Source organism: Lampetra planeri, chromosome 16, assembly GCF_965212315.1.
Source record: "Lampetra planeri chromosome 16, kcLamPlan1.2.h2, whole genome shotgun sequence".
In the NCBI taxonomy this organism is placed as follows: domain Eukaryota; kingdom Metazoa; phylum Chordata; class Hyperoartia; order Petromyzontiformes; family Petromyzontidae; genus Lampetra; species Lampetra planeri.
In genome coordinates this window covers 13,861,825-13,886,553 of record NC_136122.1, presented here as the reverse complement: position 1 = coordinate 13,886,553, position 24,729 = coordinate 13,861,825, and the positions used below count along the sequence as shown (strand labels likewise).

At 54.4% G+C, this 24,729-nt stretch overlaps 1 protein-coding gene across 1 annotated transcript in view; it reads right to left on the bottom strand.

Moving 5' to 3' along the window:
• The window catches only part of LOC144722982 (uncharacterized), a 61,523-nt gene extending 38,340 nt beyond the window's left edge, over positions 1–23,183 (bottom strand). The window contains exons 1-16 of the mRNA XM_078601453.1: positions 23,025–23,183; positions 20,318–20,430; positions 19,959–20,187; positions 16,152–16,277; positions 15,445–15,571; positions 15,013–15,151; positions 13,900–14,010; positions 11,586–11,658; positions 10,093–10,230; positions 9,537–9,701; positions 3,197–3,291; positions 2,746–2,878; positions 2,257–2,509; positions 1,707–1,753; positions 650–750; positions 22–173 (exon numbers count right to left, since the gene is read on the bottom strand). Coding sequence (XP_078457579.1) covers positions 22–173; positions 650–750; positions 1,707–1,753; positions 2,257–2,509; positions 2,746–2,878; positions 3,197–3,291; positions 9,537–9,701; positions 10,093–10,230; positions 11,586–11,658; positions 13,900–14,010; positions 15,013–15,151; positions 15,445–15,571; positions 16,152–16,277; positions 19,959–20,187; positions 20,318–20,430; positions 23,025–23,082 — 2,060 coding nt within the window. The 5' untranslated portion in view covers positions 23,083–23,183. The remainder of the gene's footprint in view (positions 1–21; positions 174–649; positions 751–1,706; positions 1,754–2,256; positions 2,510–2,745; positions 2,879–3,196; positions 3,292–9,536; positions 9,702–10,092; positions 10,231–11,585; positions 11,659–13,899; positions 14,011–15,012; positions 15,152–15,444; positions 15,572–16,151; positions 16,278–19,958; positions 20,188–20,317; positions 20,431–23,024) is intronic.
• Positions 23,184–24,729: the final 1,546 nt, after the last annotated feature.

Genomic DNA, 24,729 nt, shown 5'->3' with positions numbered 1-24,729 from the left:
CACGCAACACCGGCCGCTCACCACGTGTTGCAGTCGACGGCCACTCTGTCGCCCGGGCTGTAGCTCTGGCCGTTGTGCTGGCACGGGCACTGGTCAGGGCGCACGCACCCATCGGCGCTGTCCAGCACAGTGCCCTCGGGGCACATGCAGCCCGACACGCAGCCGGGCGTGTACTGCGCACAAACACAAAGATTCCATTAACAGACCGTTGGGGTAAGTGGTGTTAGCGATCATTTACGAAGGCATATGGCCCACAACGGGGTGGTCTGGCCAGCACTATGCCCGGCTACCTTGGCTGTTTATACACTCCACCAGGTGCTCATTTAAGGCTGAGTTGGCCTAGGTGAGGCCCAGGATCAGTTCAAATATTCGCCATTGTTATTGGTCTTGAGTGGGAATTTAACTCGAGTTGCAGTGTGCTAACTACTAGAGCATCCCTCCCCACTTGCACAAACACGCACACACGTGTATGTGTGTGCATAGACATACACGCATACACACAAGTGTACATGCACGTACAGCCATGGCTTCAACACCTCTGCCAAGAAGACGTGGTGCCGATATTGTGGTTGTGCTATTGTTGCCAGAGTGTGGTTGTGACATTGTAGTCGTGGTGTGGATGGTGAGTGGCTGGCCGTGTTCCTCTCACACATTCCATGTCGGGGTTTTGGCACGTCCGCTCGCACGCCAGCCCCTGCACCCCAGGCAGGGCAGCCTGGCAGTCGACGAACACCCGCGGGGGGAGGCACTCTGCACACACACAGACAAAGAAGTTCTGTTAGTAAGCACCTACTGAGGATAGCATGGCACACGAAGGGGTGGGTAGCCAGCACTACGCCCGGCCCAATGCTTACATCTTTTGCACACCACACTAGGTAATTATTTAACGCCAAGTCGACCTAGGGGAGTTCCAGGACCAGTTTAGATGCTCGTCACCAATGTTGGCCGTGAGCGGGAATCGAACTCGGGTCGCCGGGTTCGTAACGTACCACGCTAACTGCTGCACGACCGCTCCCTACAACATGTGTAGCGAGTGACTTCCGAGACACGTCGAGTCAAAGGCTTCGTATTTATTAAGAGCGCACGGGGCGATCCACTTCGTAACGCAGCTACACATGGGCGATCCTAACACGCAGCCCATCTCCGTCGTGCACCACGCGAGCTGTTCGACTCGCGTAGCGGCGGCGACGGTCTCGCAGCAGAACAGCCACGTGGTCGAAGACGAAGAGATGACGGCGAGCAGCGACGCAGCCAGGACCCAGGACCCGCAGAACAGCCCCGAACCTCTGGCTCGGTCCCCCTTATATCTGTCCCGGCGCGGCCAAGCTCCACCTCTGGCCACGCCCCCTTTCCAGAACCTTCGGGCTGGATCCCGGAACTTCTCGACTGACTCCGCCCTTCACCTTTACCCCAGATACGCCCCCCTTATAATAAGGCATTATGTAATGCAGCCATAACCGTAATTGCCCTTACAGGCCGGCAGGTGTCACCCTGTCATTACACTAGCATGCACATATACACAGAGGCAAACACTCACAGGAACACACACACCCATATGAACAAATGTGAAACCTATCTCTGTAAAAGTCTTGTGCAGTCGTACATTGAATTGATCATGAACACCACCACCACCATCATCATCATCATGACCATCATCAAAGACCACCACCATTACCACCACCATCCCGTGCCTGTCCCTCACCCACCTGCCACGAGGTTGGCCTTGCACTGGATGACCCCACGGCGACACAGGCTGTGGGCGCACACACGCACGTGTTTACGGGGGCCGACTCGGCGCGCGGCGATGTCCACTGTGGGGGCTCAGCATGTCGGAGGTGGGGGGGGGGGGTGTCCCGACCATGTTGTGAAGGTTGTGAGCAGAAATGTGGAGCCGGGACGCGCGTGTGGAATAACAGCCCCTCACCACCCAGGGGACGTTGCTGGACTAGCCCCGCAAAGAGGAGATTGCAATACAAGTGGGTTTGTGTACTTCAACGCGCACCTCGTATTGTACGAGATATTGTAGCATCATCACCTTAACGCATGACGACCCATTCTTAATTCTTGTTGGGGATTAACCGAGTCCATCATCGTTTTGGGGTCAATAAAAATAGTATCACATTGTCGCCCATCATTCCTTCAGGGTCCATTAATGTATCATATGGATAGCCTCATCCTTGCCAGAGGGAGGTGATTTTTCCAGCACTCAGAGGCGAACCCCCATCGACTCAGATTGCCGCACTCCCTCACACTCACCACTGCGCGCCGTTGCGCGTGATGGTCATGCCCGGAGCGATGGCCTGGCCGTTGATGTAGCAGGGGCAGAGCGAGGGCCCGTCCACGCAGGTGCCCTCCTGCGTGCGGTAGCCGTCGCACGCGCAACCCTCCACGGGCGTGTCCGTCACCAGGCACGAGGCGTCGAACTGCGACAGCGACGTGCACGTGCCGTTGCAGGCGTAGGCGCCGTACTGGAACTCCTCTCCCTCGCCGCACTGCTGCGTCGCCTCGGCTGAGGCGGAGGGGGGCGTGGGGGCGCGTGTGAACGCACGGCGGAGGTGGGGAGGCCTGTGCCGGGGAGACGAAGGCGGCCCGGCCGTGGTGCCGGCCACCCCCCCCTCGTCGTGTGCCGTGCCGGCCTACGTAGCTGCTCGCTAACAGGTGTTGCCCCAGCAGTCTGTTAAGGCAATGCGGGGGATCTTTGTCTCGGTGCGTGTGTGTGCAGGTGTGAGCGTGGTGCACACTCACTGCACACGCCCGCCTTCCCCCTCCACCCGATGAGCACGTGTCCGCGCGCCGCGCACTCGTGTGCGTACGCGCCCAGCGCGGCGCACACGCAGCGCTCCGGGCTCTCGCACTCGCACGTGTCGTGCCGGCACGTCTGTGGGAGGTGGCACACGCACGCGTGCACGCACACACGCACACACGCACGCACACACACACGCACACATGTACACATGCACACATGTACACACGCACACATGTACACACGCACACACGTACACATGCACGCACACACGTACACATGCACACACATATACACGCACACACGCACACACGTACACACGCACACACGCACACACGCACACACGCACACATGCACGGAGCGTTAGTGGTGCCGTGTCACCGCTCCGCGTTCCTTTAGCCCCGCGTGGACGGGGTATGGGAGGGGTGATGGGGAGTGATGGGGGGTACTCACCTTGTAGAAATGGTTGGGGTTGACCACCCCATGGCACTTGGCAAAGGGGCCCTGGGGGTCCATGAGTTTGGAGCAGGTCTCCTCGGCATACTGGGCTGGGGGGGGGGGGGGGAGTTGGGGGGGGGGGGCACGGGGGGGAGGTGGTGATTGCAGATCTGGACACTGTAAACATGCACACCTCGACAGCGTTTATATGTTGCACTTCCAGATTAATGAGATAGGATCCAGTCTGGTTCATAAAGCGAGGCAAAAGTTTTCAATAAATATAATAATTAACCGGATATAATTTTTACTATTTTTATCTACGATCATACACTAACAACTACTCCAAAAACATGTATATTTCTGAAGAAAAAAAAATTGTTAACGATTTGATTCGACTTCTTACATTTAAAGATGTACCCATCGGAAACTGCTGAATGTAAAGATTCCCTTTTTTGGATTATAAAGAACAAAAATGTATTAACTTAATAGTCTATGAGGAAAGCTCCAATATTTTACCGTTTTCGAATTATTCAGATCTGAACATCATAAAACGCGTATTTTTTTGTTCAAAACTGCTTTAATACGAAAATGTCAAAAACAATAAAAGATAAAACACTGATTCTCGCTTTAATTGTATTTGCTGTTTAATGCTCTATGAAACAAAAGAACGCAATCTAATATTTGGAACGGCATTAAAAATTTAGATTTGGGGGCCTTGTAATGAAAAATCTCTGCATTTATTATGTTTTATGTGAGTTCGTGTCCTAAAAACTACCCATGTACCAAATGTTATCTTTCTACCTTGTCAGGAAATGCCCGAGAGGTTTTTGAGACGTACATATGCAATGACAGTAGAGCCTACATGCGCTGTGAGTGGACTAGTGGCCACGGGAGGTAATGACAGGGGAGTGAGCCTGCAGTGCGAATGGACTAGTGGCCACGGGAGGTAATGACAGGGGTTTCAATTGCGAGTGCGAAGGGACTGGTGGCTACGGGAATGATCGAGAAGGGAACGTGGTCAGGTGACGGAAGAGGACGGTGGAGACTGCCGGTGGAGCGAGCGTCCAGAGTCGGCGAGAAGGATCGAGAAGGGGGGCGTGGCCTCGGTCGGTATAAAAGGGGCAGATGCGCGGGAGACTCGGGGCTGTTGCAGTGGGGGTCTCCGCCTGTGTCAAGTGAACGTGTCTTCACTAAAGTGCCATCTCAAGAGAAGTGTGTTAAGTCGTCACTACACATACCTACAGTCTGAGGTCATTATAGAGAGATACAGCTATACAGTGCTTTTGTACGATATACAGAAAGCACTGCGTTCACCAGTGAATACTTCAACAGGATAGAGAACTTTATTCGTGCACTCCACCTCGGGACCTGCAGACAGCACGTCCATACTGCAGTGTGAACGTGCTGTCTGCACGTGCTGTCTGTGCTGTCTGCACGTGCTGTCTGCATACAGCACGTGCACACTGCAGACAGCACGTGCACACTGCAGCCAATTACGACCCCTAGTAAGTACAATTGGCTCTGCCACATATAAATTAGCAAAATATGTAACTAAACAAATACAGCCTTATATCGGTAGGACATCTTCATTCATAAGAAATTCAAAACATCTTGTGAATGTGATTAAATATATTAAACTAAACCCTCATGATATTCTGGTGAGTTTTGATGCAATTTCTCTATTCACTAAGGTTCCAATTAAAAAGTCATTTAAATTACTTGATACACTAGTAAAGAATACAGGTTTACTAAAAGATCTTCAAAAAATAGCTGACCATTGTCTAAATAACACGTATTTCTTATGGAGAGGCGATTTCCTTAAACAAAGGAAGGAACAGCAATGGGTTCTCCTTTATCTCCTGCTATTGCGAATCTGTACATGGAAAACGTTGAAGCAAGGGCACTTGCTTCAAGTACATTTAAACCATATTTTTGGTTTAGATATGTTGATGACACTTTTATTGTCTGGCCACATGGTAAAGATACACTTAATGCATTTCTAAATCATCTCAATGCACAAAACCCAGCCATCCAGTTCACCATGGAAATGGAGGTGAATAACACTCCCTTTCCGAGATATTATGCTCGGACACGGCCTAAACGATAAAATAACAAACGTTTACCGAAAGGGAACGCACACTGATGCCGATCTGAATGCAGATTCGCATCATCGCCCCGCACAGAAATCCTGTCTCATCAAGACGCGCATACATCGGGCTAAAACAGTGTCAGATGGTGAAAGTCTGAGGAGAGAGATTAAACATGTTAAAGAAGCGCTACCATTGAATGACTACAATAATGCTCAAATTAACAGAGCATTGAGTTCCAAACAAAGATCGAACAGCAATACTGCTGAAAGCGATCAGATTATTAAAACAATTAAAATACCATATATCGCGGGAGTAACTGATAAGTTAGCTCGAGTTTTGCGCAAAAAAAACATCAAAGTAAGATTTGGCACAGTACACACAATAAAAAAATTAGTATTTTGTACTAAAGATGAATTGCCTAAGTTATCAACAGAAGGTGTGTGTCGGATTAATTACTTATGTGGCAGATGCTATATTGGACAGACGGGACATAACATTAGCGTAAGATTAAAAGAACACCAAATAAATATTAAACACTTTCCAACACAACTGTCGGTAGTTGCAGAACATGCTTGCCAACAAGGACACTCAATTGATTTAGAACTTTGAAGTGTTGTGTAAAACGAATTACTACTGGCCAAGACTAATTCGAGAATCCATTGAAATTACTAATTACTAATCTAATATACAATTACAATACCCCCCCCCCTCCTCTGCGTCTGATCTCTGCACCCGATTTGGTTCCGTGATGACTTCGGTTAAGACCGGAAGCAGGTGGATTGCTTCACTCTTCTGGCAAATCGCCCGATGATGCTGGATGTAATTACCAGCGAAACGTTGGACTCAAATTGTAAATGTTGTGGATTTACTCTCCAACACACCGGTGGGCTGAAGTAGTAACTACTTGGCACTTTGTTTACGTTACACATTCCTTACTGATTGGCTGTGTCGGGTGGTGGAGGGTTTAGACACATTTATACTTACGCGATCTAACCCAATAACCTTTATTATGATTAACTGAATAACTCAGAATTTCCAAACACAACTCTCACACATGCATTTACTTCGCTCCATATTCGCCAGAAATGCACATTACCTCGATCAACTCAACAACAACATATAGTTTAACTTTACCTCAGGATTATCAATTTATTTTGCACAATATATGTATTTAAATTCGTAATCTGGTCAATTATTTAGAAGTTGCAATTTAATAATGATTGTCACCGTGACTTTACCGAATCTATGTAAATAAAGACCTTATATAATCTGTATGTATGTACGTCTCAAAAACCTCTAGGGTACTTCCCGACAAGGGTGAAAGCTGAAATGTGGTATGTTGGTAGCTTTTTGGACACAAACAACAGGAAGCATCATGTAATCCGAGATTTTCCATGTTAAGGCCCCTAAATATCGATTTTAAATTCCCTATAAACATGTGTGTGCGTGGTGTCATTCAGAAACCGTTCAAAATATAAGATTGCGTTGTTTTTCGTTTGAGAGAGCGTTCAACAGAAAATAAAATTAAAGTGAAAAACTGGTTATATCTTTAATTGTTTTTGAGATATTTCGAATTCAAGCAGTTGAACGACAACAATTACGCACTTAATGTTCAAATCTGAATAATTGGAAAACGGTAAAGACTTCCTCTGAGAGTATTAAGTTCGTTATTTTTTGTTCTTTCTAATAAAAAAGAACGGAATATTTAAATTCGATGATTTCCGATGGGTACGTCTTTAAACGTAAGATGTTGAATCAAGTCAACTATTTTTTTTGCGGAAAAATACAAATGGTTGGAGTAGTTGTTAGTGTCTGATCGAGATAAAAATTGTAAAAAATTATATCAGGTTAATTATTATATTTATTGAAAACGTTTGCCTGGCGAACACAGGCTTTATGAACTCGTTAACAAATAAAATCAGAAATGCGAGTAACTACGGCACTGTACATGGATTACATCAGTAGGTTCTCAATTACCATTAATTATTCATATCCTGAGGTAACACAAGCACTTGTCACGTGTAATCATTTCCATCCTATTCTTGGGCCTTTCAGTGACTTTACCGAAAGACCTTAGAATATGAATTCCTGCAGTCACAAAAGCTTTCAGTCAAGATTAACATTTCCATCACTATGGTATTGATGAACTCATTCATACAAAGTATAACCTTAATGTGCTTAAACCATACATTTGAGCTCTTATGGATCAATTGCAAAGCAAGTATTCTAGATTTGAAGCTTTCGTGACTGCAAGGAATCATCTTCTTAGGTTTTTTTTCGGTAAAGTCACGTAGAAAGTAAAATAAAATAAAAACAAAAATCACGACGTTTCGGAGGCAACACAACTCTCCGTCATCAGGTGGGACCGTCACAGCCAGATTAGCTGTATCAAGTGAGGCAATGATTCAAGATGTAATCCCTTAAAAGCGAGTTGAGGGGGGAGGGAGAGGGAGGGGGGAGCTCATCAGACTATGGTAGCCAATGAAAGGAACGTATCGCAAGTATATACAACCTTTTATCATTTAACAATACTCCTAGTTGTGCTGGTATCTGTTAATTTCGGCACTTTTAACCAAGTAAACGTACCGACCCAATCATCAAATTAACATGCGAATCTTTGAAGTAAACAGCGTTTGCAATCCGTCATGTCTGTGATGAAAATATTCCTGCTGGTTCAGCAGTTCTACTGCTGGGTTAGTTTCTCCGCCTGAGGACGACCGCTTGTGTTGCGATCTAAACGTCGTGATCTGTTATTTATTATTTATTTTATACCTACGTGACTTTACCTGCAGAGATGTTATTACAAACGTGACAGACTATCGCTAATAACTCTACTAAATTACCAAAATCCCATCCCTAAAATGTAAAGGCAATTAACATTACTCGTAAGTATTGTTTTCTAAATAAGCATACTCCACAATATACCTGCAGACGACACGAGCGCAATGGAAGTCCAAATACCGCGTCGCCTCGCGCCCTCCCATCGCACGCGGGGCGTGGCAGCGCATGGCCACGCCCAGCGCCGATGACGTCACACGAGGGGCGTGCCACAAGCTGTGGGCGTCACTCCGCCGACTCGGGGTCACAATCTTGAAATGGAGGGAGTCTAATTCCCACGACCTTTAAGCTGTAATCAGCCGTCTTGCTCGTCGGGAATATCGCGGGAACATTTATACCGATCACAGACGGTCGTCCAACTTCTCACTCAATTCAATACTCAATGACAGCCACGGCCGCCTGTAACAACCTCAACTAACTTTTATCAATAACATAACGAAAACACAGACACCTCTCTTGCTCGCGGTCCTCTTCCGTCCCGAGCCTCGTCACCCTCCTTGTCCTCCTCACCCACGAGTCTCCTCACCCCCCCCCCCCACACACACATCCCGCCTGGACCCCCCCCACACACACATTCCGCCTGGACCCCCCCCCCCCACACACACATTCCGCCTGGACCCCCCCCCCCACACACACACATTCCGCCTGGACCCCCCCCCCCCTACACACACATCTCGCCTGGACCCCCCCCCCCTCACCGGAACGATCTCCATGGCTGTCCTGCCTCGTCTCTTTCCCTACCCCCCTCCATTCTGGGTCTTTACATCGATATTTCGTGTCCCATATAATGTCGTCAAACCCGCCACCACCCAACACGGCTGATTAGTAAGGTTTGTCTCGTAAACAACCAAAAAAGGTGTCCAAAAAACCTTTATTATGATGTATAATATTAGTCGCGAAGGCCGACGTGCTCTATAATGTTTACGTAGCATATCATCATCAACGTCCATCTCCTCTCTATAATATGTTTTATTATATATACTGTGTGTAAGCGCATACACACACTATATATATGCTATATTCATGCACACATAGAACCGCCTACCTTAGTGCATGTCACGGTGCGATATCGCCTTGAGATGCGGTTGTATTCGTAATAAAGGCACAGCCCAGTGATGTCTTGGGCACGCAACTGCTGGCTACAGCGTTGTTTTTAGATGCTGAGAATATCATCGTCACGCGCATCGTTGCTCATTCTGGGATATAATGAGTAGCGCAGTGGTTAGCGCGCTCTGAACCTAATGACCGGAGTTCAATTCCCGGCCACGGCTATCGGATTAGTGGCGAGCGACAGCTGAACCTTGTCCTGGGCCACCCGCTGTAGCGACCCGCCACTATCCGGCGTGGTAGCGCAGTATGGTCTCACAACCAACCCCGATGGCCGACTCGGCGTTGGAGGGCGGGGGGGGGGGGTGCGAGGGACCCACCGGTGTGCGCGTTGATGGAGCACGGGTCCTGCAGCTCCTCGGCCGTGTCGGGGCAGCCCGTCTGCGCCTTCCACGAGTTGGCGAAGGGGGTGGAGGTGGCCTCCACGAGGCCGCACGACGTCTTCAGCTCGTCCGCCAGCACGTCGTTGTAGTTCCCGCAGAGTCCTGGAGTGGACGCGGCGGCAGCGCGTCACGACGGTACCGCGAGCCCAGAGCAGAGACCGTGGCACCCCCGAGGAGCCCCGATCCCAGATCCCGGACACTGGGATTCTGGACCCCAGATAAACCCTCAAACCCTATATACACGAGTTACCCAAAATCCCAGACCCTAGAACTCTGTACCCCAGATCACAGACCCTCGACACCATTGACAACTCCGGAACCCTGGGCTGCAGTAGGTTGGCCATGAACCCCAAACTCCAGTTTAATGTACGCCAGGCCCTGGGACCCTGCAAAGCGCCACACCTTCACATCCAGTCAATCCCACTCCTTCCATCCACCCTGTATCCCTCGTTAGCCTACCCCCTCACTCTGCACCCACCCCCGCGGCCCTCACCACAGGTGCGGTTCTTGTAGGCGACGGACACGCTCACGTAGAGCTGCATCTGGGGCTGCAGCTGCACTTGGAGGTGCAGGCCGGAGCGGGTGGCCACCTGCACGAACATGGACGACTGGCGGAACACCTGCAGGCCGGCTGTGCGCACGTGGGGGGGGGGGGGGGGGGCGCGTTAAAAATTGGCGTTACAGACGCGCAGCGGCTGTGTTTTATTCGCGTGGCGGTGTTAATAGCAGCACTCTCACGAAAATCGGGGTATGTAGCATGTGATGTGTGGGGTGTGTGTGGTGTGCGGGGTGTTTGTGATGTGCGGGGTGTGTGTGTTGTTCGGGGTGTGTGGTGTGCTGGGTGTGTGTGTGTTGTGCGGAGTGTGTGTGGTGTGCGGGGTGTTTGTGGTGTGTGTGTGCTGTACGGGGTGTGTGTGTTGTACGGGGTGTGTGGTGTGCTGGGTGTGTATGTTGTACGGGGTGTGTATGGTGTGCGAGGTGTGTGTGTGTTGTGCGGAGTGTGTGGTGTGCGGGGTGTTTGTGGTGTGTGTGTGCTGTACGGGGTGTGTGTGTTGTACGGGGTGTGTGGTGTGCTGGGTGTGTATGTTGTACGGGGTGTGTATGGTGTGCGAGGTGTGTGTGTGTTGTGCGGAGTGTGTGGTGTGCGGGGTGTTTGTGGTGTGTGTGTGCTGTACGGGGTGTGTGTGTTGTACGGGGTGTGTGGTGTGATGGGTGTGTATGTTGTACGGGGTGTGTATGGTGTGCTGGGTGTGTGTGTTGTACGGGGGGTGTATGGTGTTCTGGGTGTGTGTGTTGTACGGGGTGTGTGTGGTGTGCGGGGTGTGTGTGGTCTGCGGGTTGTTTGTGGTGTGTGTGTTGTACGGGGTGTGTGGTGTGCTGGGTGTGTGTGCTGTATGGGGTGTGTATGGTGTGCGGGGTGTGTGTGTTGTGCGGAGTGTGTGTGGTCTGTCGGGTGTTTGTGGGGTGTGTGTGTGTTTGTGGTGTGTGTGTGTTTGTGGTGTGTGTGTGTTGTGCGGGGTGTGTGTGTGTTGTGCGGGGAGTGTGTGTGTTGTACAGGGTGTGTGTGTTGTACAGGGTGTGTGTGTTGTACGGGGTGTGTGTGTGTGTGTTTGTGGTGTTTGTGTGTGTGTTGTGCGGGGTGTGTGTGGTGTGCGGAGTGTTTGTGGTGTGTGTGTGTTTGTGGTGTGTCTGTGTGTGTTGTACGGGGTGTGTGTGTGTTTGTGGTGTGTGTGTGTGTGGTGTGCGGTGTGTGTGTGTGTTGTGCGGTGTGTGTGTGTTTGTGGTGTGTGTGTGTTGTACGGGGCGTGTGTGTGTGTTGTGCGGGGTGTGTGTGTGTGTGTTGTACGGGGTGTGTGTGTGTGTTTGTGGTGTGTGTGTGTGTGTTGTACGGGGTGTGTGTGTGTTGTGCGGGGTGTGTGTGTGTGTGTGTTGTACGGGGTGTGTGTGTGTGTTGTACGGGGTGTGTGTGCGGGTTGCGGGCCGAACCGCTGTTGCTGTAGGGCAGCTTGGCGAGCATCTCGTTCATGATGACGCGTCCGTCCGCCTCGAATTTGATGACCTGGATGGAACGCGACACGCAATTTTGTAGTCTTCCTCCCGTGCCACGGCAGCGCTGTTAACTATCGCGTTACTATCGCGTAACTAGCAGAGCAGAGTCGGATTTAGTCGAGCGCGAGAACGGCGCCGTCTGGAAGTTGTTTGAGTTCAAAGGAGCCGCGTTGTCGTTCCCGCTCGGTCGCGATGGACAGAGCGGGGACATTTTCAGCACCTGGGACAGCTCCGCGTCTCCCACTGCCTGCCGAGTTGAACGCGCGCGACTTCACGAGCGCGGATTGCGGCCACGAGCATAGACGGAGATCAACACGGACGAGGAGAAGATAGCAACGGGTCATCTACGAGCGAGGTGAGTGGTGAGGATGCTCACCTCACCGCCGTGCGCCAGCTTCAGGGACACGGAGGTGAGGAGGTGAGTGGTGGGTGATGTTGGTGAGCAGAGCGAGGTGAGTGGTGGGTGATGTTGGTGAGTGGTGGGTGATGTTGGTGAGTAGGGCGAGGTGAGTGGTGGGTGATGTTGGTGAGCAGGGCGAGGTGAGTGGTGGGTGATGTTGGTGAGTAGATCGAGGTGAGTGGTGGGTGATGTTGGTGAGCAGGGCGAGGTGAGTGGTGGGTGATGTTGGTGAGTAGGGCGAGGTGAGTGGTGGGTGATGTTGGTGAGCAGAGCGAGGTGAGTGGTGGGTGATGTTGGTGAGTGGTGGGTGATGTTGGTGAGTAGGGCGAGGTGAGTGGTGGGTGATGTTGGTGAGCAGAGCGAGGTGAGTGGTGGGTGATGTTGGTGAGTGGTGGGTGATGTTGGTGAGTAGGGCGAGGTGAGTGGTGGGTGATGTTGGTGAGCAGGGCGAGGTGAGTGGTGGGTGATGTTGGTGAGTAGATCGAGGTGAGTGGTGGGTGATGTTGGTGAGCAGGGCGAGGTGAGTGGTGGGTGATGTTGGTGAGTAGGGCGAGGTGAGTGGTGGGTGATGTTGGTGAGCAGAGCGAGGTGAGTGGTGGGTGATGTTGGTGAGTGGTGGGTGATGTTGGTGAGTAGGGCGAGGTGAGTGGTGGGTGATGTTGGTGAGCAGAGCGAGGTGAGTGGTGAGTGATGTTGGTGAGTGGTGGGTGATGTTGGTGAGTAGGGCGAGGTGAGTGGTGGGTGATGTTGGTGAGCAGAGCGAGGTGAGTGGTGGGTGATGTTGGTGAGTGGTGGGTGATGTTGGTGAGTAGGGCGAGGTGAGTGGTGGGTGATGTTGGTGAGCAGAGCGAGGTGAGTGGTGGGTGATGTTGGTGAGTGGTGGGTGATGTTGGTGAGTAGGGCGAGGTGAGTGGTGGGTGATGTTGGTGAGCAGAGCGAGGTGAGTGGTGGGTGATGTTGGTGAGCAGGGCGAGGTGAGTGGTGGGTGATGTTGGTGAGCAGGGTGAGGTGAGTGGTGGGTGATGTTGGTGAGCAGGGCGAGGTGAGTGGTGGGTGATGTTGGTGAGCAGAGCGAGGTGAGTGGTGGGTGATGTTGGTGAGCAGGGCGAGGTGAGTGGTGGGTGATGTTGGTGAGCAGAGCGAGGTGAGTGGTGGGTGATGTTGGTGAGTAGGGCGAGGTGAGTGGTGGGTGATGTTGGTGAGTAGGGTGAGGTGAGTGGTGGGTGATGTTGGTGAGCAGGGCGAGGTGAGTGGTGGGTGATGTTGGTGAGTAGGGCGAAGTGAGTGGTGGGTGATGTTGGTGAGTAGGGCGAGGTGAGTGGTGGGTGATGTTGGTGAGTAGGGCGAGGTGAGTGGTGGGTGATGTTGGTGAGCAGGGCGAGGTGAGTGGTGGGTGATGTTGGTGAGTAGGGCGAGGTGAGTGGTGGGTGATGTTGGTGAGCAGGGCGAGGTGAGTGGTGGGTGATGTTGGTGAGTAGGGCAAGGTGAGTGGTGGGTGATGTTGGTGAGCAGGGCGAGGTGAGTGGTGGGTGATGTTGGTGAGTAGGGCGAGGTGAGTGGTGGGTGATGTTGGTGAGCAGGGCGAGGTGAGTGGTGGGTGATGTTGGTGAGTAGGGCGAGGTGAGTGGTGGGTGATGTTGGTGAGCAGGGCGAGGTGAGTGGTGGGTGATGTTGGTGAGCAGAGCGAGGTGAGTGGTGGGTGATGTTGGTGAGTAGGGCGAGGTGAGTGGTGGGTGATGTTGGTGAGCAGGGCGAGGTGAGTGGTGGGTGATGTTGGTGAGCAGGGCGAGGTGAGTGGTGGGTGATGTTGGTGAGTGGTGGGTGATGTTGGTGAGTGGTGAGGATGCTCACCTCGCCGCCGTGCGCCAGCAGCAGCGACACGGAGGTGAGGCACGTGGCGCGGCTCGTGGAGGAGCACGGCCGCAGCTCGGCGAGGATCGTGAACTCGCGTCCTGCGCAGTCCTGATGCACAAGCACGGCACACACACAGTACACACACGGTACACACATGGTACACACATGGTACACACACGTCCTGTGCAGTCCTGATGCAAAGACAAAGATCCCCCGTATGGCCTTCAACAGACTGTTGGCGAGCACCTATTAACGCCGGCACGGCACACGAGGTGGGTGGGTGGCCAGTACCACGCCCGGCCGCCTTCGTCTCCATCATTGTGATCAAATCAAGTTGTTGCGTCATGGGAGAATGCCGGATTAACACGTAGACTGCCGCGACCCATATAATTAATATTACATGTATTGCTTGGGTTAGATCGCGGAAATAGAAATGTCTCCAATACACCGGTGTGCTGAAGTAGTAATTAATTGGCACTTTTGTTTACGTGACAAACCTTACTCATTGGCTGTGTCGGGTGGTGGTGAGTTAACGACACATTTTTTTATATTTACCAGAACTAACCCAAACAAAACCCTTTATTATGGGCGACGGTGCCAACTTTATTTATTGATCGGCAAACCAGAGGAGGAATGTTAAAAAGCAACCAAAATTTGGGATACGTAGTGTTTGCATCTTACCTACACAATGATCTCACCAAAAATAAACTAATTCTGAATCATGCATGGTATTGATCGTGACAATCTGCATAGAGATCTAACCTGCAATGCACGCGATTCCACAAACGAATAAAGGCTTGAATGTGACTCGGAGATGTGGAACCCGGCACAGAGTTACCACCCACACCTCGTCACCACCCACACCTCGTCACCACCCACACCTCGTCACCACCCCCACCTCGTCACCACCCACACCTCGTCACCACCCACACCTCGTCACCACCCCCACCTCGTCACCACCCACACCTCGTCACCACCCACACCTCGTCACCACCCACACCTCGTCACCACCCACACCTCGTCTCCACCCACACCTCGTCACCACCTACACCTCGTCACCACCTACACCTCGTCACCACCCACAGCTGGCCTCCTGGGCAGCGCGCTCACCTGCGAGAGGGTGTAGAGGCAGTTCCCGTGGAAGGTGTAGGTGCGGTGGTCGAAGGTGGTGAAGTGGGAGCCGCCCTCCAGCTTGCACATCCCCGGGCACGGCAGACTCGAGCAGTTCCACTGGCCCCCTACGCACTCGCTGTGTCACACGGGGGGGGCACGGGTTAGAGCAGCACACCCACGGTGAGAGCGGTACACTCGGAGTAGCTCCTTACCCCGGCCACCCGACTCCCCCCCCCTCCACGCCTCAGGGAGGAGGCGGTGCGGCCAAGCGAGGTGGAGTCGGAGCTCCGCGGTGCTCCAGGGCACAGGCCGAGCCCGCCCCACGCGGGTCCCCAACCCGCAGCAGAGAGGGGATAGGCGCATGGAGGAGGGGGGGGGGGGTCCTATCCCGACTGCAAGGTGGTTACCACAAGGGCAAGGGGCTCGTACCATTTACTGCAGGGGGTCCCCAGCACCCCGCCGGGGGGGTACTGCCTGCCGTCGAACACGCAGGAGCATTGCTCCACCGGCACGCAGCGCCCGCCCTGCGCCTCGTCCACGTCATCCATCACCGTGCCTGGGGGGGGAGGGGGGGACGAGACGGGGGGGGCGGTGCAAGGTGGGTGGGGGGCAGGAGAATGGGCGATGTGCTTCCTGTTTCACGTGTATCGTGCCGAAATAAACCTGATTCTATCAATCGGAGATTGGCTATGAACAATTAATCCTGAGAAGATGGTGCTTGGCTTTTGAGAGACTGGGAATGCAGTACGAGGTGTTATAGGCTAGGGCTACGCGGTGGCCTGGAGATGGAGGCATCGTTCGAAAAATAGCTTGAACGCTAGGCTCAGTGTTACCCTTTACGTGAAATTGGTCAAACATCTCACTGCAGGATCCTCCTGAAAATGTCTTGATACTCAGGGTTTCCTGGATAAATAATTGGCATGTCGATGATGATTAAGATGGAGTGTCTTGTCGAGCGTGTGAGATGTTGAGTGTGAAGTGTGTGATGCTGAGTGATAATGAGCATCTGTGTGTTTAGGTGGGTCGGGCAAGTGAGTGTGGCAGATAAGTGGGACAGGTAGGTGAGGCAGGTGAGTGTGGCAGGTGGGTAGGGCAGGTGAGTGTGGTAGGTGAGTGGAGCAGGTGAGTTCGGGTACCAGGGGGGCAGAAGCAGCCGTCGAGGCAGGCATCCTCGCACAGGGCGCTGGCCGTGGGGTTGGAGCACGTGTCCAGGCAGCTGGTGCCGCACTCCGAGTGCTGCATCGCGTCGGGACACGAGGCGGCTGCGTGGGGACACGTCGTGGGGACACGTCGTGGGGACACGTCGTGGGGACACGACGTGGGGACACGACGCGGGGAGATGCGGAAACACGGGGAGATGGGGGACACATTGGGGACACAACGGGAGACAGGGAGATACACGGTCATCATCAAGAGTCGGGCCATGGACCCCTGTAAATAATTGCCTCGTGGAGAGTGTTTCTTGTGTGTGGTGTTTTTTTGAGTGGAGAGTGTTTCTTGTGTGGAGTGTTTTTTGAGTGGAGAGTGTTTCTTGTGTGGAGTGTTTTTTGAGTGGAGAGTGTTTCTTGTGTGGAATGTTTTTTGAGTGGAGAGTGTTTCTTGTGTGGAATGTTTTTTGAGTGGAGAGTGTTTCTTGTGTGGAGTGTTTTTTGAGTGGAGAGTGTTTTTTGTGTGGAGTGTTTTTTGAGTGGAGAGTTTTTCTTCTCTTCCACTGTCGTTAGCTCCAGATCCTGCCGGCGCCACGTATCGTTTCGGGACGTGACACGTATCTCTGTATCTCCTCTATGTATGTTAAACTTCTTTTGCACCGCACTTAGCCAACCGTGCTAATCGGTTGGCTCCGTGACTCGCTGGGTGTGGACCGCACTGAGACCGTCAACTCGCTGGGCGTGAAACCCGTTTAGGAACCTCAGCATCTGAGTGATGCCGAGCTCAGAGCTCGGAAAATGGCCATTGTCAATTTCTTTTGTTCAATCGGTGTTCGCTGCCGAGGTCGTGGCGGGATTTTCTCATTCTTGTTGTTCTATGCCCCCTGTACCATCCCCATCCTTTGCAATGTGCACTGATGCCTACTTTATTGAGAGCGATATTTGCAGATGAAAGAAAGCTCGTTGCTGGCATGCTCACCACAAACAAATACGTTCTTGTCATCTTCGTGGACTTCAACGAAGCCTTTGACACTGTCCGTTTGTTTACTTGGGAAACTCTCATCTTTAAATGGACAGTCTCATTTCTCAATAACCGTTCGTATTGCACCAGGTTTGCGACTGAGACTTTTGAGATCGACCACATGCATAAGCGGGCCACCTGTAATAACCTCACGCTCAATCAAGAAAGTCCACAGAACTGAGCTTCAGGCCAAAGGGTAGACACGGCAGCCGCAGCATCAACCACGACCCCTGATCCACCTCCCCTTCAATGCATCCAGCGAGAGGCGATGATGAACATGTTGTGAGTGGTCATCACCAGTAACTCTTCAATGCCCCTCCCACATTGCCTCTAGAGTTGCGTCGTGTGCTCGTACTTTGTATGCCTTACGCATATTACGAGCGCATGCAATGCCGCAAAGCTGCATGTATGCTGTTGTCGCCTCAGCCGCTATCGCCAAGAAGAGCTGCGGCTCTCCAGGATGGTGGTGGTGGCGACTCACCAAGGCAGCTGCGCGCGATCGGCGCGAGTCAGTTCTGCGCCGCAGCACGGCCACTCTGTGAGGAGCCCTGCGGAGCCGCCGACTCATCCCTCCTCGGCCGAATCTTATCTCACCATCATCACGTTCTACACACATTGACCCCCTCCCCTCTTCCAAAAACAAATCAAAGAACTTCTTATCACGCGCGCTCGCGGCAGCGTCATCACGTGCATTACCACGTAAGGCGTCTTCTCTACGAGGGGACCAGCACTTGATAGTTATGATGCTTTATTTTGATTGTTATTCATCTCCATTTCTTGATAACGGCTACACCCATTGATGATTGCATTTGCTTGTATAGAGCAGCACTCTGTGACCCCCTCCCTCCCCTTTACCTTTCTCGCCCTTTGGCAATGTGTTGCATCCCTTACCACCTTTCCCCTATATATATATGTGTGTGTGTTGTTTATTATCCTGTATTGCTGCAATGGTCTACGCAGTCGCGGCGTGTCGGCTGCTCTGACTCACTTGAGTGTGTGAAGAAACGAAGTGAGTGAGAGGAGGTCGGGTGAAGTGCAAAGGCCGCCTACGACAACTCCTCACAAGGACACTCGGCACGAGGAGGTCACGGGGTCACGTAAGCACGCGGGCTGTCCAGCGTGCCCCCCCCCCCACCCCCAGCGGCGATCATTACGACGTTGAGCCGGAGCTGACGTCGAGGCAAGGGTCGAGGTCAGCGTCAAGGTCTCCGGGCAAAGGGGACAGAGTGCACGGAGGGTGACGGGGGGGGTTCGAGCGGCAATGTTCTCTGTGTTCTGTGGGGTTTATGGCTGTGCTGTGTTTGCATAAACGCGCCCATTAAAATGACCCCGGTAGCTACGTTTATGATGTCGTTTGACACCACGCGCAAAGTGTGCACATAACGCTGCCTCTAAATCCTAAAAGACCCATGAGACGTATCTAGCCATGGTCCTAACTCTCGCTGACCCCGTGCGAGTGTCCAACCCCGTGGGTCTAAATCGCAATGAGCCACGCGACTGTTCAACACCAAAACCCAAACAGAGTTGCGCCGCCGCCACCGCCGGGGGTCAGACTCCGAGCAAACAGTGGCAGGCGGCGGGGTGCTGCTGGCGCATCGCGTGAAGCGCTGCGGGGCTGAAGTCCGCGCAGCTCCACGCGGGGCCGGAGGGCAACGAAAATCACTGCGCACACGCCACCAACGAGCATCGGAACTCACTCCAAGCGCAGCCGTCTACCCACCACCCTCCCCCTCCTCAACCGGCGATGCGGTGATTCGGTGGTGGCTACGCTGCGCTGCGGAGGCAGCAGCGAGGGCGTGGTGTCTCGCACACGTGCTGTGAAAGCCCCTTCCCGCGGGCGTCGAAGAGAAGACGGTACAGCGAAGTGTGGACTCCGTCTGTCCCATCTGTATGATATCGAGTGTTGCCCCCTCGCACACATGGGTTTTCTTCGGGTGAACACTCATTGCTTGGCCGTTTACACCTTCATATATAGAGGATCGCAGAGGGTGGCGGGGGCGTAATGTGGCGCCGGTTCATCGCGTGGCTGCTCCTGTCGTGACCGAGACCCCTCCTCCTGGCGCCTCTGAGTCGCCCTCCTCCCTCTCTCTCCAGGAGAGGGAGGAGTGGACACCATCTTGGCGCCTCGGTGTCACAAGCCGTCCTTTGTATGAATTGACGCGATTCGCTGAAAGCTAGATTTAAAAAATAAACTTTTTGGTTTCCAGCGGCTGGATTCGGGGACCCAGTGAAGGAATTTTACGCAACGCATACGCATCGAGTCATCCTTACCACGCACGGGGCATGTGCTGCGTGTCCCGTGAGGTTGGGAATCATCTCAGTCGATGCTTCCCTGTGAGATGTCCCCCTCAGCCCCTTGTCCACCCCTTCTTTCCCCCTCCCTCCGCACCCCCACTGCCCTATCTCTACAACCCCGTCCCTCAATGAGTGAGTGCGAATTTCATTCATTTCCTGACATTCACAGCCCCCCCTCGCCACCCCTTTCCTTATCACCCCTTTCCCGATGAGTGAGTGATTCACAAGTGAGTAAATGATAGGCGAGTGAGTGATAGATCAGCGATGAGTGATTGAATGAATTATGTGTGGGTGAGTGAATGGTGGATGAGTGATATTGATGAGTGATATATGAGTGAGTGGTGAATGAATGTATGACTGAAAGAATTGCAGAATGAGTGATGGCCGAGTGAGTGGCCGGGTGAGTGAGTAAGTGAGTGGGTGGGTGAGTGGGTGAGTAAGTGAGTGGGTGGGTGAGTGGGTGGGTGAGCGGCACTCACGGCACAGCTGGGAGTTCCTCCACGCCCCCGGGCGGCCCCCCGCGAGCGCGCACTGCCGCGAGAGCTCCGCCAGGGAGTCGCAGGCGCACTCCGCGGGGGGCAGCCCCCACGTCTCCACGCACGCGCACACGTCCCGCGTGCACGCGACCACGAGCGCGTGCACGTCCACCCCGACGTCCTCGCACCCGGAGAAGGCGGGGAGCTGCGTGAACGCGCGGCAGGTGTCCACCTAGAGAGGGACGGGGGGGGGGGGGGGGTGCGGATAAGAGGGGGGCACGGGGGTCGAGGCACCGCTCCGGGGGGGGGGGGGGTGCGTAGGTCACGTGCTCAAGGTGCCCCAGCCGAGCGCGGCTCCTCACGTGTCTGGAGCAGTTGAGCGCGGGGGGTCCCGGAGGCGCCGTCTCCTCGGTGCAAACCGCACTGCCGTCCGCGAGCTTCTGCGCCTTCACGAAGTCGGCGACCGTGCGCATGTCTGGGACACGGGGAGCAGGGGAAGGCGTCAGTCAGGGGACTGGATGGGAGCAGGGGACAGGGGACAGAAGATGTGACAATGGGGGACACGAGGCATTGGGCACGGGACATGGGACACGAGACACCGACCGTGGGACATTGTGCACGGGACACGGGACATGGGACATTGTGCACGGGACATGGGACATGGGACATGGAACACGGTATAAGTGGCACACGTCAATCGTCGCGACCAAAGTCGCGACGCTGCGCCCATTGTCCGAGTCGCGTCGCGTTTATCGACAGAGCGAAGCAAACTCGCGCATGATCTGAGCCTCGTAAGCGAATCGCAAACCGCCAGGGCTCAACGCCGGCGCTCCACGGGGTACTCGGGGCCCGCTTGTCCACGCCGCCGTTCGTGATTAAATCGCGGCATCTTGTGGCGCGCGCCGGCAACTGCACTCCACGCGGTCGTGCAGAGCCATTGCCCCGCGTCGCAGTGAGCTTCTGTGCCGCGTGGCCAAAGACGTGAACGGACGCGGTGGGTTTATCAAAGTTCACACCGAATGAGAGTTGTGTTCTCGTAAAGATATGAGCGGTGCTGTGTTCAGGCGACATGTAATCAGTACAATGTATCTCAGCTAGTTCTCAATCCACTGCTGGTTTAATGCCTCTCAACACACCTTCATATCGGTCACGTAATTGGGATTTTTTTGTGTCAAGGGGGCACGGGAGGACCGGTCCCGATGTCAACCACCATGGACGATCACTGTGGCCTCAGTTGGGGTCGCCGGGTTCATCGCGCACTGCGCCACCCAATCAACGTCATCGCTCGCGTCCTGGCGATGCACCTTCGCATCCCCTTCTTCTAAGGACTCCGAGGTCAAGGCTCTGCCCCTGGGCTGGCCGGGCTGTTGCCAGTGCAGCTTCCAAGCTTTGGAACAACGCTTCGCCTTGGCTAATACGGCGATCAGAGTCATTAACATAGATTCAGTCTGTCTCGATGACTCGCCGCTCTAAACTGGCCTCTCACCTTCTAGTCCTGGCCCTGTGCCCTGCAGGTTCCGTCTCATTCCTGATTTCCGTACACGGGGCGCATTGCGATGTACGGATGAAACTCGCCACTTTACAAATGTACATTATTGTTATTGATGTCCGCGACAAAATAAACAAGCAGACAATCCGCCCACTCCTTCCCACGTGCGTCGCTCCACGCGAACGGCGAAGGGACCGGCTTGGCCGAGAGGCGTCGCCACCCCGCGGTGTGACGGGGGAGGTGGAGGCAAAGCCATCACCGACAAAGTGCACGCGGATCCCCGTCTCCCCGGAGACAGCTTTGGGTGGCTTATGAGCGGGATGGACCCCAACCATCGAATTTATAGTCATCGGCGCTCCATCACACAGCTTACAACACGGTGACACAGAATGGAACGATCTAGATGGCAGGGGCGTGCTACACGGATTGAGAAATGAGCGAGGGTACTGAGGGATCACGAAAGGGCTTTCGGCGAAGGACGGGGAGGAGTGGAGGGGCGAGGGGAATGTCGGATGCACTCTTCATTGGCACGACTGTCGCTGCTGTGAGAGCAACACCACGTGATCCACGCTGCTGTGAGAGCAACACCACGTGATCCACGCTGCTGTGAGAGCAACACCACGTGATCCACGCTGCTGTGAGAGCAACACCACGTGATCCACGCTGCTGTGAGAGCAACACCACGTGATCCACGCTGCTGTGGAGAGCAACACCACGTGATCCACGCTGCTGTGAGAGCAACACCACGTGATCCACGCTGCTGTGGAGAGCAACACCACGTGATCCACGCTGCGGTGGTGGAGCCAGGAGCCATTGACTGCGAATCGCCACCACGAGACGTGGGGTGTGGGGGGGGGGTTATTTGGGTTCTTATCGCCTCTGTTAACAGCTGCGGCCCAATAGAAACACAGAAGCTGTTACCAATGATTTCCAATGAGTACTCCAAGGTACTTCGCTATCTATAACAAGTCAGACCGTGCTTACACCACCGAGCCAGCGGTGATAATTCCACATTCATATTAAAGGGGGCGAAGTCTATCCGTAGAAACAACCGCTGTTAATTCCCCCCCACAAAGTGGTTCCTATTTTATCAAGCTTAGAGGGAGGGATGATGGGCTGAGTCAATGCCCAACCAGGAGTTGAACTCCCACACATTCAGGTTTCCAGCCTCTCGCTCTGCCGTGGAGCCGCCTGCCGCACGAGGGGGGGAGGGGCACAGGGCGCAAGGACGACGCCAGTGGCACGGGATGGTCAAGCTGCGTCTCCAGCAGGGAGCTGCTACACTGGGATGTTTGCCCAATTTTAGTGGACGCTTTGTAAGTGGGAAGATTCCGGAGTACCCGCAGACAACCCATCTCAACAACACCCAGTCCGCATGGCCGGGTTCATGAACCCGCTTGTGGGCACTGCCATCTCTTGACCACCTCACAGCCCAACGGGTTTGGAAGTTTCAAAACAAGCATCTGCGTGATCCACCAACCCTTGCCTCCAGTAGTCTGGATTGACAGGCACGCGCATGGCCGCCATGCCCGTGGTTATGAGAGACTTCCTCGTGGTAGCTGAGTGATCGCGGCGCTCACCGTCCTTGAACTCGGAGTTCACGGGGTCCTGGTTGTAGTCCCCGCACAGGCCACACATGCGCCCCTTGAACCTCTTGTCCACGGAAATCTGTGGGCGCAACACGTGGAGTGAGGTCCGAGACAGCGCCTGCCATGCTATGGCGGGTAAAGTAGCAGGAGCGGTGTGCTGAGTATGCGTGAACTATGCGCGTGGTGGTGGTGGATATGGATGTGAATGCTGCGTGGGTGCTGTGCACGTGAGTGGACGGGGGGGGCTGAGCGGGCCGAGCGGCGTTGGGAGGCACCGTGAGGGACTGGTCTACGCTGAGACGAAGCTCCATCACGTTGCGCATGCGCACGGTCGTGTAGGCGCCCACGCGCGTCACCTGCACGCCGGTGTCGCTGAACGGCAGGCGGACCCTGCTCACCCACACGGGAGGGAGCGGGCAGCATTGAGCTCAGCACGCAGAGAGCACCCACGGGTTAACACAGAGCTCAGCACGCGGCACGCGTGATCACACGGGAGGGAGGAGGCGGCACGAGTTCACGTGGAGCGCGATGAACGCGGTGCTACTCAACGTTCCGACACAAGAGGCCACGCCAGAGGAGGCGCACCCCACGGACAAACACAGTCGCGTCGCGCGCCTCATCATCAGCGCACAGATCCTGTACCACGCGGGGAGGCCACGTGTGCACCAACAGGTGCGCAGGGGCGCTGAAGTCCGCCCCGGTATTGATCAGCTGCACTCACGTGTGCTTCTTGTGTGTTCTCATGTCTCACGCGTGTTTAAACAGCGTGCTCGGTAGCACTTTGATGCGTTCAGGGAAGTTCAAGTTCATTCAGGTGCGCTCACACGGGTCCGGGTACGCTCAGCTAGGCTCGCTGCATGGAGGCGCGGGTGCGTGCAGGCGAGGCGTGTGCACGCGTGCTCGGGTGCGGCGTCCGCGTACCTCTCCCCGCGCGCGGTCACGTTCCCGTCGCGGGAGACGGAGAGCGCGAGGCCGTCGAGCTGCGCGCTCACGGAGCTGATCCGCCCCGCGCTGCGCCGCACCTCCACGCTGAAGCTGGAGGCGCCGTCCCCGCACTCGCGCGCCGCCACGTAGGGGCACGCGCCCGCCGCGCGCAGCGCGAAGCCGTCGAAGGTGCGCACGTGGCCCAGGCCCCACGCGCTGCACGTGCCGTCAAGGTGCACGGGCGGCGGCGGCGCCGGTGTCTGGGTCTTCTCTGCACGCGAGATTCAGCATCAGCAGCAGCAGCATCGCTGGTATTCGTCACCATCATCATCATCATCATCGCTCGTAGTCATCATCATAGCTCCTATGTATATTGAACTTCTTACACACCGCATGTAGCCAACCGTGCTAATCGGAGGTGCGGATCGTCATCATCGCAAGTCCTCATCATCATCACGCACCTGTGCCGTTGTCCGCGTTGTCGAAGATGGTCTGACTCGTTTCCTGGCTCAAGAGGAAGTTGCCCATCACGCCCGTGCCTGCACGCACACGACCCTCAGCGTCATCATCATCGCAAGCACGCGGGGCCACCTGACTGATGGGATGTGGGAGCAGTTGTCAATGTGGGGGTCAGGGTCGGGGTCACGCACCGCTGCAGATGCCGTCCATGACCGCGTGGGCGTCTTGCGCGCTGATCTGGAGCGGGTAGAGGTGCGCGAACGTGGGGAGCGAGGCAAGGGCCTGCAGCTCCTCCTCGTCCACAAGGGGCCTG